Source organism: Idiotropiscis lumnitzeri, chromosome 6 (genome assembly GCF_059441095.1).
Source record: "Idiotropiscis lumnitzeri isolate Australia: NSW breed Sydney's pygmy pipehorse chromosome 6, RoL_Ilum_1.0, whole genome shotgun sequence".
NCBI lineage: Eukaryota > Metazoa > Chordata > Actinopteri > Syngnathiformes > Syngnathidae > Idiotropiscis > Idiotropiscis lumnitzeri.
Genome location: NC_142396.1, coordinates 15,776,873 through 15,791,849, shown reverse-complemented (window position 1 = coordinate 15,791,849; position 14,977 = coordinate 15,776,873). Strand labels below are relative to the sequence as shown.

The following is a 14,977-nucleotide window of genomic DNA, read 5'->3' as shown; positions in this document are numbered from 1 at the left end:
GGTTCATAGCCAAATACTGTTTAGATGGACCGGGTCAAATGAAGGTCTCCAAACCGATGTGTGACTGGCAACACACAGTTCACTATAATGTGCAAAATTTGGATGTATGAACCTCACTGTTTCCTTACCAAACCCGACCCTTTGTTTAAATGTAACATTTCTTTTTTCATTATTACAGTGTGCAAGACGTGTTAAAATGTAATTAAATACCATATATAATGTCGTTCGACAATTAAAAACATGTGATATTCTTATTACATGAATAATTAATGGGTATTTTTGATGGTCTCAGAATGTTCCCGAATGTCACGTCGTAAATAATGAAGTGCTTTTCTTCCTGGTCGTCATCGTGAGATCAGATTGTCATGCAGCATCCTTGCTACGTGCACAACCTCTCTCTGCTCATGGCAACACTGTACACAAGCGAGACGAGTTCAACCACTTTGCACTGTACGCATAGGGGCGTCGTTTGTTCAAAGCGGTTCAAACTGTACGTATTAACCAAATAACAACAGTTAAAAATATTCACAGCGTTTATTTAAATATACATTCTCTCATCCAGGTTGAAATTTGGAGTAAATAATGACATGACAGAAAATGGATTAAAAGTGGAATGGTTTATCCCTAATGTAAGACGTGCGAAACTGAACGCACCGCACCCCAACTAGAGAGACAACGTCAAGAAATGCTAGTTGTGGAAAGACCACCTTTCTGAAGATCTCATTCGTTAATAATGCCTTATAGGCGGGGCGTATTCTGGTTAACTGCAAGGCCATTGGCTGGATGCTATGCCTATTGACTTGGTAATTTGCATAACCAGGTCAGGTTGCCCATGCACGGGAGTGGGCTGGGTAGAGCCAGTGCAAGTGAACTCAACTTCGGCTGTGCTGGATTTACTACAATCTGTAAATGCGCCCAAGTTTTAGCAAATGCTGTGATTTCAGTAAAGGCAAAAATATAACTAGAGTGAATTATGCGAGATATGCTCACATAACCACATTGCACGTTTTTTGTATTTAGGAATACTACAAGAAAAACTTGGGACCGGTAAGTACAGCATTTTGGAGTGTTCTTACCCCTCTGTTAAACAGTATATAAAATTGATGGGTGGATGGAGGTTCTTTATTCAGCTAAAATTAATTCAATAGACTACACTGCACCTCTCTTTGGACTGCCTACAGTTCCTATAATGTAAATATTGCACACTTTGATCATTTAAATCAGGAATAAAACCTCAATTACTATGTACAGCCCTTTTGCCTTGGGTCATTTAAACTATTTCACAATTATTTTAATTTCATTTCTTATCCATGTTGTGACCTGATGTCACTGAATAGACCGCCCTGATTCTTTGTTATAAATTGGTTGACGCTACAATGTGTGTTATTCATAGTATTGTTCGTATGTTTTTGGTGCCAGGGCAGTGGTTGAAAAGATCTAAAAGCAGGTAAGCCACTGACTAACGCACATTGCGCCCACTGCCAGTTCCACTGTGCGTGTGACAGCGGCTAACCTGGTTTTGGGAATTCCTCTCATGGATCAGACAAGACGTCATTCACCGAGCACGCCTTCACCATGTCCCTGTAATATATTGCCTATGGGGCAGGCCTGCGTTGGGAGTCCAGTCCCCCCCTTTGCCCACCTACTGTACTTTATTTATGGCCTGCACAACGGTCGCACCATGTGCATGTACGCCAGACCTCTGTGACCTACTCTTTCAACTGCATTGATGATAATAAACGTTTATGCCTTCATATTCTTAATCTATTAAATGATTGCAAGTTTGCAAACTAGAACAGGTCATCTTATTACATTACGTCTTCTATGTGAAACGATGCATGATTTGTAAAGTGTTACATTTTAATAAGCGAGGGTGATTTCTTCAATTTTTTCTAATAGGTCTCAGAAAAGATAGTTGCATGTTATCACAATCATTTTAATGGGAAGTCAGTCAGCTTTGCACGACGTTTCTGTTAAGTGGCTGAATTCAATTTGCATTAAAAACAAAAATAAAACATAATCGGAAGTCTTGAAGCCATGTAGTAATTTTTGTAGATCATACAGACAACTGGATGGCTTTATATATGACTAAAGCAGCTTGGACATTTGAATGGAAAGGCTTGGACTGCACGTAGGACTCTTCTCGTCCACAAGTGGGCGCCAGAGGTGCATCGGGTCTGTCCAGACAGTGGCGCCAACACATGGATTTAGAAGATTATACAACCCCTGCCAGACAGCTCTAAATCTTCTCACTATAATCCAATTCTACATAAGTAATCATTATATCTAAACTGGCCGTCTTGTGAATCTTAAAGTCACAATTTACACAATGCATTGAGTTTATAAAACTGAAAGTAAAAATTTGAGTTAATGATCAAGTGAATGGCAATAATTGAGGTAGTGCTCTAAATGCGGAAGACGGCAGTAGCCTAAAATTCACATATCAATCAACATATAACAAGCAACTAATTTGCACAAGGGTTAAAAAAAAAATCAGGGCATTTTGTGTTGATCACATGGGTGATTTTCCGCACACGCGAGCAAATAGAAGCCATTTAATTTCCATTTTAAGACTAAAGGAGTATGTGTGCAGCAAAAAATAAAAGTACAATGATCCCTTGCCACTTTGCGATTCACTTTTCGCGGCTTGTGTTTCGCTGATTTTTCCAAAATATTAATCAAAAAAGAAAGACGCCATATTGCGGACTCGTTTCGGAGATTAATTGACTCAGAGCGAACTGACTCAGAGCTTTTGTTAGCACCCTTGGGCACTCATACGAGGCACGGGATTGGTTCCTGGCTGCAAGATCGACCATTGAGAGAACAAGTGGATTTGACTGGCTGCGCTTCATGGCATCCTCACCCAGAAAGCACCGCACAAGGACTACGAAACATCGGGAAATAAAATGTTTGTTTTCGGCAGCATACCTTAACTAGCGTTGCATTTTATCTGCAGGTCTTGTTGTTTTTGTGCAAAGTGAAAGTCCAGCCATGAAAAGAAGAGCAAATATTGAAGAAAATGAAGAATAAGACAACAAAGAAGACACAGCAGCAACCATAACAGAAGTGATGACGTTAACGTTCGATTTGCAAAACAAAGGTTCATTAATCCACCAGGATTGTACCTTTAACTAAAATGTACCACGGGATTCTAGTAAAGGTAAAACAATTTTAGGATAAAAAGGTACGATTTAACATAGTTATTAGTCAATGTTATTAGACTTGAAGCAGTCATTGACTAAAATTTCGATATTTTCACCCAAGTTTTTATATTCATGGTCATATTTACAATTGTCACAGATCAAATGCAAGTGTAATTTTTAGCCCATTATTGCCAAATATCATATGTTAGTGTGTGAGCAATAACTATTGAAGTGACGCAAAACGTTTGAGTAATTTGGTTTCCACAAATCTCTACTGTATATATCTGCACTTAGACAGCCCTGCACTAAAACAGTGATCCATTATCTGTTCATCAGATTTTGTCACTCAGCTATGTTCCAAGCTATGAGGCCAAGAATTGTTACATTTGTGGTGGCTACATGAAAGGGTGCACTTCTCAATCACCTGTGAATGCTTCCAGCAAAAAGCCAAGTAATAATCACGACACATCACCAGACTTATTGTACCACAAAGAACGGAAAGGAGCGTGAATAATTTAAAACTCATAATATATTCATACTTCATTTCATTTTTGGAATGCTGTTTACTGCTGGAAGTTGCAAATACATGACTACTATATTGTACAATTAAAATGACTTAGTGTAGGTAATTTAATACAATAAAAACAAAAGATTCTCTAAAACATTAAAACATTTTTTATTACATTTAAATACATTGTAATAATTTCTCTAAGTAAAATGTTCCTAAATTTTACACTTTACACAGATAATCTGTAGTGCTTACCGTAGCAAAACTCTGTAAATATATTTGTCTTAAGTATTTACAGTATGTATATCATGGTACTAATTAGAATGAGAACTGCAAAGAAAGGGGTCAAATAGGAGGTGATGGTGACATAAAAATTTCCCTTGGCCCTGTGGTCCATGTTTTATCGCCATGACGACTCTCGGGATGTCAGGACTGCAAGACACACAAAAACAGGTAGGGATAATGATCCCATTGTTTAAAAAAAAAAAAAAAGACTTGAGGAGAAACCTATACCATCAGGATATTCACACAAAATGGGATAGGTTCTACCAATACGGAACAAAGTAGGAGTAATAGGTCAAAAATTGATTCGACTGGCAGAGAAGAGTGCTTCAAAAATTCTATAGAATCAGGAAAGGACCCCCAAAATACAGGCTTCCTTTGGACCCATCACCATAATATGAGTGCGTATCATACGAACAACATTTGCTTGAGGGATTCGTAATTCAACTCTTGTTCACTTGACATAAACAGACCCTAAAGCTACAGTACACTGAGGACACAGTGTAAGTTACGTCAGGTCAAATGTTAAGTGTGACGACGGCAAACAACCAACCAGGCACATTCATATCAAGCAGAAATTATTAAGTGTCTAATACCTTGGCCTCTTTGCAAAATTGAATGGCTAATCCCCTCTTTTAGTGTGGAGTTTAGAAGCTGACAAACGTTTAGGGTCCAGTAAACAAGTATAGGAGAAATATTTCTTGTGATGTGCCGAAAGGCCAAGGTTTTACACAGGAAGAGAATGGGACACTGCAAAACATGCAGAGCCCCCTGTGAGAGGCTCTTGCTCTTTGGATGTTGACAGTCACCAAAGTACAAGGCATTGGAATTGAGATACACACCACTTATAGCATTCATACATAAAATGAATCACATCTTTTCATATCATAAAAAATGCACATTATCTGCAATCAGTGTGGCAATACAGTGGACAAGGCAGCAGCCAGGAGATGAGAATTGTTTATATGATAGGAAGTTTTATAATTAATACCCCAGCCAACCGTTTTTTTTTTTTAAACTCAGGCTTGAAATTAGATACAAAAGCGATAAAAGGTTTATTTCTAAATTTGAATGACTAAGTATTTGTCATTATATAAATTCTTAAGCACCATTCTAAAGGATCCTGGCAATTTCAATTATAATCTCGAGGATTATTTTACAGTATATCTGAAGTAAAGGAGCGTATTAATAATGGTGTTAGTTATTGTGGACATTAACGGTGTCTTTGAAATAAGTAGTGCATTTTCAGCAACAAGCTGACCTACTGAAGACTCTAAATTGTCCATAGGTGTGAATGAATTAGAGAGGAAATGATTCTTTGTCTATATGTGCCCTTCAAATGACAGGGCTTCTCGCTCACCTGGAATAGATAGGCTCCTGTTCACTCGTGAACCATAATTAGGACAAGCAGTACAGAAAATGTATTTAGGAATGTTTTCTTCTCCTTTTTATTGCCTATCACAAGTCATCAGGTGTTGAGGTTCTTGTGTCCTTTCCAGTTACTCTTATTGAAAAGTTGGCCAGGGTAAAAATCTTTTTGTGCTGCAAGTGTTAGTGTAAAGTGCTTCAATAGAAACAAGTAAAATAAGACAGAAAGCAGTTCATTAGCCCCGAAGAAAACAAAAAAAGAAGGGAAGATAACAGACACTAAATGGAAAAATAAAGAAAATGTCATTGGAAGAGGGAATGTGAAATTTTGTCAAACAGAATCAATGAATAAGTGAAAAAGAGCGGGTTGGTCAGTGAAGTTATAAAAAGTAGAGCACAAGGAAGGCAGTTGAGGAGTTGCAGGACCCTACACCTTACAAATGCTTCCACAACTTAACACCAAAAACAGCAGCCTCAAACCCAAAAACAAGGCGGGATGGAGAAAAGTATGGGGGAGGGGCAATAGTTCCAGGGACCAGGGGGGTGCGGCGGGGCAGGAGAGGGGCAGAGCGGGATGGACGTGGAAGGCGGAAGGTCTCACACATACACACCCTCGGGGTTGAGGCTGGACACGAGGGGGTTCTGTAGGTTGCGTGGATGTCCCAGAAACTGCTTAGCAGTAGGGCGAGGTGGTGATTCCGCTAATTAGAGACAAAAAAAAAAAAGGCATGTATGAAGGCGAAAATCTACAGGCAACAGTTGTTAATCTGTCTGACTTGTGCCCTTACTGCCATTCCTGTATCCATCCTGGAGAAGATGCGCCAGTTCTAACTGCTCCAGTTGCTCTTGGAGGTCTGTGCGTGAGTTGCCGTGTGCAGGCAGGACGCCAGCTTGTTGAATAAATTGCTGCAGGTTACACTGCCGCAGCTCCTTGTTCAACTCCTCCAGCTCGTCCTGTTTGGCCTGAGATTAAAAAAAAAAAGAAGAAAAAAAACAGGGGAACATAAGAGAAGATGGCACACAGCGTCAAACACAAGTCGCAAATGAAAAAAATGTGTTGAGTGTGCAGAAGTTTTATTTTATTTAACATTAACTGTTAAATAATATGTAATTACATGTAGAAAAAGAGAATTCATCTTATTAATGGTGCAAGTGGTATTTCCTACCATAAGGGGGCATCAGAGTGAGCAAGTTGAAACTACTGGGCTTGCAGGGTTTGTCACTCTGGCATCATCATCCTCCGGTCACCATTAGCACATTCATTTGCAGTCTATCATTTCAGGAACGTTACAATCTTGAATTAGCTTTCATCATGTCAACATATAAAATGCACGGCTGGCCTACTGCAGTTCACACCTGCTACTCTGTCTCCATTAACCTAATGGCAATGAAGTTGAGCTCATCACACCCAAAACAGTAAGGAGACTATAGAGTCCGTGGCCAGCAGACGGCGGACAGTTTTTGTTTTTAGGGTGGGGGTCATTAATACACATTTCTCCAGTGATAAAGCTTCACTATAACTCCAACACTTTGGAAAAAAAATTGTGTGTGCATTGGGGCAAATTTATAAATAAAAACAAATCAGGTTTATATTCTAAATTAGAACATGAACTTGCAAGGAGAAAAAACAGAAGCCTAATATGTTGGTCTTGGTATGTAATGTTCTGTATATAGTTGCACTGATGACTATGACAAAGAGCCAGCCCCAGAACATCAATCAGGGGTCCTCCAAGGGAATGACTTGCGGAAAGGCAAATGAGCTCATAATTATTCTTTAATCAGTTTTGTAACCACTTAGTTACGTGGAGCCCACTGGAACAGCACGCAATGGTTGCCATCAAATCACCTGACTTCAAGTTCTCCCTGTACTTTAGTTCCTCCAAGTGGAACATTCCAAATGACGTGACCTCAAATACACGAGCTCACCGACACAGCTACCAGAGTCTCTGGTTTCACGTGACTATGAGGAAAGATTTTACCGGGGTTAAGCTTTTATTGACAAAGCTGCACCCAAGACAACATTCATCACTAAATAAATAACTGTGTTTAGATAAGTCTCAGTTGATCCAATGAAGTGAAGCTCTTGTGCTATAAAACAAGTCACTTTAATCTCATTTCTATGCAATACAAGAATAGTTAAACATGGTAATATAATCACTATGTGTATGTGTTTAGAACATGTATACAAAATGAGACCTGCCAAGCTGGCTTGGCAAACCTAATATTTCTGTAACAACATTTTCATAGGTTAGATTCTGAGTATATAACATTTGAATATTGTTAGTTCAATGCATTTGGAAAGCTTAAATTTCACTTGGATAATTCTTTATATTTGGCAAATGTCTTTTTACTGTCTGCTGCAGTGTATATGGAAGAGAGGGACACAGTATATTCCACAGTCTAGGTAGAAAAGGGTTTGTTCGACACCGGCAAATAAAAAAAACACCTTGACCTACGCTGGCATTACAGCCCCTTTTCCAGAACTACAGCCTCTCTCCTTACCTGCAGCAGAGACTCTGTCTTCCCCAGAGCTTTATCAGTCTCAGAGAGGTGCTCCTCTAACTTGGTTCCATGCTTCTCATGGCTCTGGAGCTCAGCTTTCACGGCATCAAGGGATTCCTCTGGAGCTTTGTTTTTGACTTCCGTCTGACTTTCTCGCTGAATCTCTTGTTCTAGCTGAGCAGAGCGTACCGAGAACTCATGCAGCCGTCTTCCGCAGTCATCAAGCTTAGCATGGAGGTCTCCAAGCTTCCTCCTCATTCCTCGCTCCCGCTCAGTCTCAGCTTGGAACTCCTCCTCCCAGTACTGCTCGTGGGCGAGCTCAGCCTGGTTCATTCGCATCGTTTGCTCCAGAGTGTCCAACTCTTCGAGGAAGTGAGCATCAGAGATGGGTGAAGGAGACAGAGATGGGTAGTGGTGCTCCCAAGTGTCAGACTCCGTTTCCAGTGTTTCGAGTTGTGCTTCAATGGCCCTTAGTCTCTCTTGTTGCTGAAGAACCGCCCTAAAGACCTCCTCTTTGGATGGACCCATTGGTGGCGAGGGAGATGGCGCATGAGGAGACGCAGGGATGGGAGAAGAGGAAGGTGAGGCTCTCTGGTCTGGGGAGTCCCGAGGAGACCTCTGAAACTGCTTGGTCCTGGGAGAAGTTGATGGGCCCAGGTTGAATGTGAGGGCTTTCTTGGGTTGGCTGCGCTTTGCAAGGTCTGGCTCTGTATACTTGGGCAGGGATAGAGCGCTAAGTTTGTCTTGTTTTGAGCCAGGCCCATCGCTGCTGCTTGGCCCAGTGCGACGCAGAAAGAACTGAACCTCACTGCCGTGTTGGCCTAACTTGGCAAGAGACTCAAGAGGTCTTTCTGTGGCCAGCAACTGTCGCTCTGTATCCCGCAGACGTTGGATCAGAACATAGCGGCCTGTCTGACCTGCGAACAACAACAAAAAAAAAAGTGAATATACTGGTTAAGCAAATAAACTACCAGAAATAGTTGCAGTTAATTTACATGTTGAACGCCTCTGTTTGTTCAAAGTCATTAAATCAGTGGATTCCCCTTCCATTCACATTGTTTGAGGAATGTTAAGTGAACAAATTACATCAGCCGCATTATGATACCTGAATATTTGCCCCTGAGAATAAAAAGAACGTACAACTTTCCCAACATGTAAAGATGCTCAAATAAACTAAAGTTTCCACAAGGACCTTGAAATTAGGACAAACCCTCCCTTATGGCGAGGCAAGCAGCTCACTCGTGGAAGGAAGAGAGTGCTAAATCGGGTTTTATATTGTTTAATGCTGCTGCAGCGTATGGCTTGAATAAAGCCAGATGATACATAGGCAGGCTCAAATCCAAAATGACCTCATGACAATCCAGCGGAGCTCTTAACTTTGTGCAAAGCTGCAACTTTAGGATTAAACATGCTCTCCGTTTTGTCCGCATGGTTTTTCTTTCTTTTATAATCCAGCCATGCTTCCATAAAGCAGTAAAGTTCCACTGGTTTCACCACACTATGGTTTCCATTGTGGGTTTGGTTCGGGCTGCGGCGTGCCTGTGTAGGTTTACTCTGGGTACTCTGATTTCCTCCAGCATTCCAAAGACATGCATGGTAGGTTGATTGGACACTCTGAATTGCCCCAGGTGTGAGTGTGAGAGCGGATGGTTGTTTGTCTCTGTGTACCCTGGGATTGGTTGGCAACCAGTTCAGGGTGTAACCCGCCCATTTCCCAACATTAGCTGGGATAGGATGCAGCACCCCCACGACACTCGTGACAAAAAGCGTCTCAGATGAAGGATGGCTAGATGGAGTGGACTCAGTATAACATGAGATTACATTAAAACAATCAAATCGCTTATTCCATTTTGCAATTAAGCAAGCATAAAACATAACTTTAATGTCAAGTCCTAACTAAGACTTTGTTTTTACATTTTACTAATAACGGTGGCAGTATTTTTACTTTATATGAGACTGGATGAGTTAATTTCAATTTGCTTGATTCAAAATCTGCACCTTAGATATGTTGTTGGACTTTGGCTATGTTGTGTTCCTCTCATTCCATTATTTTTGTCAATTTTTCAACCATCAACAGAACGTTGTTTAACTACTACTTAATAATTATAATGGAATGGAAATAGCCAAAAATTGGCTCAGTGCTGCTTGGTAACGTGAAACCATGAAATGTATATATGTACATGCGCATTCAACAGGTCAAATCATGTGACACGTCAAGAGCAGAGGACACTTACCTATTGCCTGGGCAAGAGCGATGACCACATCCTGGCAGGATGTCTCTTCTGATAATCCGCATACTACCCGCACCACTCCGTCCACCCACACTTTGAGCTCCATCTGCGACTGAACGAAGCAAGGCGATTGGTAAGATGGTCTTCCCAACTGATCTCAAAAGTTCGGCTTCCCTTAGCTCAGGTTTGCATGGCCCCAAATCTGTATGGGATGGACCACAGAGACAAACGGGTGTTGACAGTTGCAGACAATTTGGGTCCATATACGCAACGCAGTCTGTTGACAGTTACACATTCCATTCACATTCCACTTCATATGATTACTAATTCACTCTGACGTCAAGAAGCAACAATGCTGCTAGACCACTCATGACCACACCGGCAGACAAAGGGTGTAGCAGCAATCCTGGTGGTTTGTTAAGAGCTGAGGCAAGATCTTGTGGAGCTAGGAGCAGAAATGCCAATCTGTAACCCAATTAAACGCTCTGCTACTCTCCTTCAAAGCCGTTATGATAGCTTACTGCCAAAGGGAATGGACAGGAAAAGTGGAGCAACTCAAGCTTGTATGCATCTGGTAGCTGATGGAAGAAACATCGAAAAAAGAGGGGTTAGTGTGTTTGTAGACGTCCTCTTAATTTGATTCCACTCAGGAGGACCAAAAGTGACTTGAGTGGGTGACTTGACTCTACATTCACATCATTCTGTTGACTTCAGCCTCTGTCGGTTTTTACTTTTACAGCCAAGCATCAAAATAGGGTCATGAAATACTACAATACTCACAAAAACATGAAAGGTCTCAGGCTGTGATGGATTAGCTACAAAAATTGATGCAAAGAAGGAAACTATAAAGTCTATGTGGGTAAAAAAACATCACTCAGACAGATGGCGTTCTCTTTCTGTCTGACTTTCTAATTCTCAGTGGGAGGTGTTTTAACTGTGGTCAACCCCACCCTACACCCTCCACAAACCTTATCTTGGTCTTCTTTCAGTGCCTGGCCGTGCTCTGTTGGCTGCCAATAAGGAGCTGTCTCTGAGGAATGCACTGACTACATCAACCAGCCGGAAGAATTCCTATCTTCTTTAAAGAAGTACAACCCTGCCCAGCACTACCCCGGTGACCTCTCCACGCAGCGCCATCATTACTTCTCCACTTGTTTGGATAGCAAACACACCGATATGGCAATAACATCTCAGGCTTCAGCCCAACATGACATCACATACAACCGGTCTGATGTCACTGCTACATGACTGGACCTGAAGGCTCATTGGCAAATCATCCTTTGTGGTGTATCATTGAGTGTGTGGTGTAAATCGTAATATAATGTAGGTAACTTAACCTGGCAAAAAAAAAAAAAGAAAAACAACTATGATATAGGAGTGCTGAACAGTGTTGCAATACATAATTAAACCTGATAGGTTGAGTCACAGAGTGAGTAGTCATCTACTTTGGCAAAGGCTTTTTTTCCCTTCATCTGAATAACAGGAAGCAACAATTCAAATTCTTGGATCCATCAGCAGTGGAATGACACTTGGCAAGTCACGTGCCAGGGAAGTGCCTCACCTGAACTGAGGTCAAAGTACTTTTACAGCCACAGATGACGTGTAAAAAGTGAAGCCCAAATAGAGGATGCACTTCCCTGCTTTCACAGGTTAAGTAGGGTTTACATTTTGAACTAAATACTTGTATGTAGTTATCCAAACATTCTTTAAATCAAAGTCTTTATTTCAGTATAAGGTTTCAGAATGTACCTAAAAAACTTAAAAGGGAACAAACACAAGAATGCCACTAGCCCATGTTATTTAGGTCTCGTCCCTCCTAGTTAGCGAAACATGATAAGCTGCACCAACAAGAATCAAACAGGCGTGTGAGTTTCAGGTTGCTATCTGTTTCCTCTGTCACATGCAACAACCCTGAGAGCCAAACAACGGCCTGACGCTGTTCCTGATTCTGGTCTACCAGTGGGAGTCTCGTGCTTCACGTAGCTGACTTTAATGTAGCTAGTGTTAAGGATCAACTCCGAGTTTAACACAGCCACTTTTTGACAGTTCCTCCATGACTGACCTAATGGCCATTTACAAAGGGCTACATTTTACATAAGTCGTTTTTTTGCCATTCGTTGAGACTACAGAGATGTAACGGCCCAGGCTTCAGCTTTTCAAAAATGGACGAAAAGCACATATGAGAATCAGTGCAGTTAAGTAGGCATGTCACTCAAGATGTGCTTGTTAATGCTTCCCCTTTGCAGCAATGCTTACCTTTAGTGTGACAACTAGAAACACACTTATATTCAATCCATAATATAGTATTAAAATGAAACTGGATACGACAAGTGAAATTAAATGAAAATCCCAGAGTATTCCGTTGCACTTGCGGCTTGTTTTACTAGCTGCAACTGACAAAATCTACCATAGTCCCAACCCCTGCTATGATCCTGAACATTTAAATAACAGAAGAAAATACTGCATAAAAATATGACTGCAAAGCTTCCTATGTGATATTTGGAGTAAATATGCAAATTCTATTAATTAATGTGGGCCTCCAAATAGTTCCACATACAACCTTCCACTAATACCACCATTTCAAACATTAGCTATTCAGAATTTTCTCCACGTGACAAGAGTTTATACTGCACTGTGTGAAAATATGTCATAATAATAATAATGATAATAATAATCGCTTCCAGCACTATCGACATAGCACCAAAAGAATTTGACACCCAGTTTCACTTGAAACCAGGTCCTACACACGTCAGATGTTGACTCAGTGCAAGGAATGAAGACAATGCTCTCACTGGGGCTAATCAGCAACCTCAAACATTCAAAACTAAATCTTAGCAATAAAACTACTTAGGGGAACTGTAGATTAAACGTATGATGAAAGGCACGGAAAGAAACAGTGAGACTTGAAGACAGACAATGAGAAAATGAACCAGGCGGTTAGGGAGATACATGTGAAAAATAGATAAAGGAAGAGGAAGAGCGGCTAAGAAAATAGCCATGATTGGAACCATATGCTTGCCATTCTCTCCCCTCTCATCAGCCATTCAGCAAAACAGCCTAGCGCCTTTTATCACCCCGTCGGCACCTCTTTGTGTCTCTCTTCAAAAACACTCTGCCGGCTCCTCAGTGAATTCCACTGAAGGCACAAGGGGTTACCACCGCTCAAAGCCTGCAAATACACAGGGCATGTTTCAGCCCATCTGTGTGCCACTCTGGAGTGGGGAACATTGGTTGTGTACAAATTATATAAAGACTTTTCACGTTCATGATACACTTCAGTTCGAAAATGGGAGATTAATCCACATACAAACCACTGGAACAAAGAGAGTCTAGTGAATATAAATATAAATGTTTTTCTCCTATTTTTCTTGAGATAAACTCAAAGATCTAAGACTATGTACACAAAAGGCATATTTCCTTCACATATTGCGTGCAGATCTGTCAAAATAATTGTTGGTGAGCACCTCTCCTCTGCCCAAATAAAGCAAAATTACACATATATATTTGATTATTTTAGAGAGGCCTTTTATTATGGGCAGCCCAAGGCACACCTGTTCAATAATGATACTGGCCAATCAGCATCTTAATGTGAGGTGGATGGGAGAATTGCTCACTAAAAGACTTCAACAGATTAATGAACAAAAATTGCATGAAAACGGGCATTTTGTGAACACAGAAAGTCTTTGAACTGTGAGTTCAGCTCTTGCAAAATGGTGACCAAAAAGAAGAGTGTTGCATTTCAAAATTTTTTTTGAGTTTAGACATTCTGCAGCATTTCAACATCTGTAGCCTGAGGGTGCAGATTCTCTGTGTGAGAAACACGACGTGTGCTAAGCCAGTGCATTGGTCACAGGTTGGGTATGCATGCATTCATGCATTAATGTGCAGCTTTATGAGAGGCTGCTCCAGCTCGCAGTGCTATCGCTGCAGCAACAGGAGGCCAAGAAACAATGCAGTGTGCGCATCACACTCCGCATCTGAGCCTAACCACAGATGGGTACGCATTCATACAACACAAAGCAACAGTGTGAACACACACAAGTGCACGCGCGCACACACTCACACTGCACTTGTATTTGGTCAGAATCTCTATGAGTAAGCGCAAATGACGATGACCCAGGCTGGTCAAAGACGATGTAATAGGTTAGACATTGTTGCTTGATCACAATGAACAGTGGTGGAAGAACCTCTGTGCCGCTCTGCTCGAGGTTGGCACAGACAACACTCAAAGACCTTGTAACACTGGCACTGAGCAACTCACTCACATCACGACCGCAGACACCCTATTGTTGTTCTGGCTTCACCCTAAGCAGGCACTTTCCTCTTTTGCGGCATCTGGTATCACTGGGTCGTTGGTGTTCAGTGCCAATTATTGCGGCCCACATGTTATGACTGATAAAACTAATAAAGAGCTTGCTTTTGTGTTCCCCAACGCCCAATTTGCATTCTTTATCCTACCCCTCCTTCTTTGTCATCCAAACTTTCAGCCTGCTGGGAGAACACAGTTGCTGTGTTCAAATACCCATGAGACCAAAAACAAACAGCTTAAGTCTACAACATGCCCGTCGTCAGGAGCTGCAGTAATTATCATGCCCAAAACCATTTTGGTTGAGAACTTGCATTGGGGGAATGAGTCATACATGTTTTTTCTCATGAATATTAACAAATACTTTCAAGGATTAAAGCCGCCTTTAGGGTATCATTTTAAAAAACACCCTTTTGCCTCTTATCCACGGGGCATTGGAAGAGATTACCTGGATAAACGAGGTACGTATCTATTTTTTATTTTTTTTATTTTAATTCAGAACCCAAAGGGAAAATTCCCCAAACCACTTTAATAACCAAGCATTTTCACTTTCATAACTCCACCCAGTGCATTTTTCTGAGCCAGCTCGGGTTTTCCTCAGTATTTATGGGGTAGTAGCAATCCCTTGCTAAGCCGT

General features: G+C 41.1%; 1 protein-coding gene and 1 long non-coding RNA gene across 2 annotated transcripts in view; one reads left to right on the top strand and one right to left on the bottom strand.

The window, feature by feature from the left end:
• The first annotated feature begins 862 nt into the window (after positions 1 to 862).
• Positions 863 to 1,796, top strand: LOC148335405 (uncharacterized). Its single transcript, XR_015844127.1, has 2 exons — positions 863 to 1,047; positions 1,420 to 1,796. It is a non-coding gene; the product is annotated as an uncharacterized LOC148335405 (long non-coding RNA).
• A 1,999-nt stretch (positions 1,797 to 3,795) lies between these two features.
• Positions 3,796 to 14,977, bottom strand: part of rassf7a (Ras association domain family member 7a) — a 38,286-nt gene continuing 27,104 nt past the window's right edge. The window contains exons 2-6 of the mRNA XM_088299115.1: positions 10,038 to 10,236; positions 7,804 to 8,720; positions 6,090 to 6,264; positions 5,913 to 6,002; positions 3,796 to 4,083 (exon numbers count right to left, since the gene is read on the bottom strand). Coding sequence (XP_088155241.1) covers positions 4,052 to 4,083; positions 5,913 to 6,002; positions 6,090 to 6,264; positions 7,804 to 8,720; positions 10,038 to 10,140 — 1,317 coding nt within the window. The 5' untranslated portion in view covers positions 10,141 to 10,236 and the 3' untranslated portion in view covers positions 3,796 to 4,051. The remainder of the gene's footprint in view (positions 4,084 to 5,912; positions 6,003 to 6,089; positions 6,265 to 7,803; positions 8,721 to 10,037; positions 10,237 to 14,977) is intronic.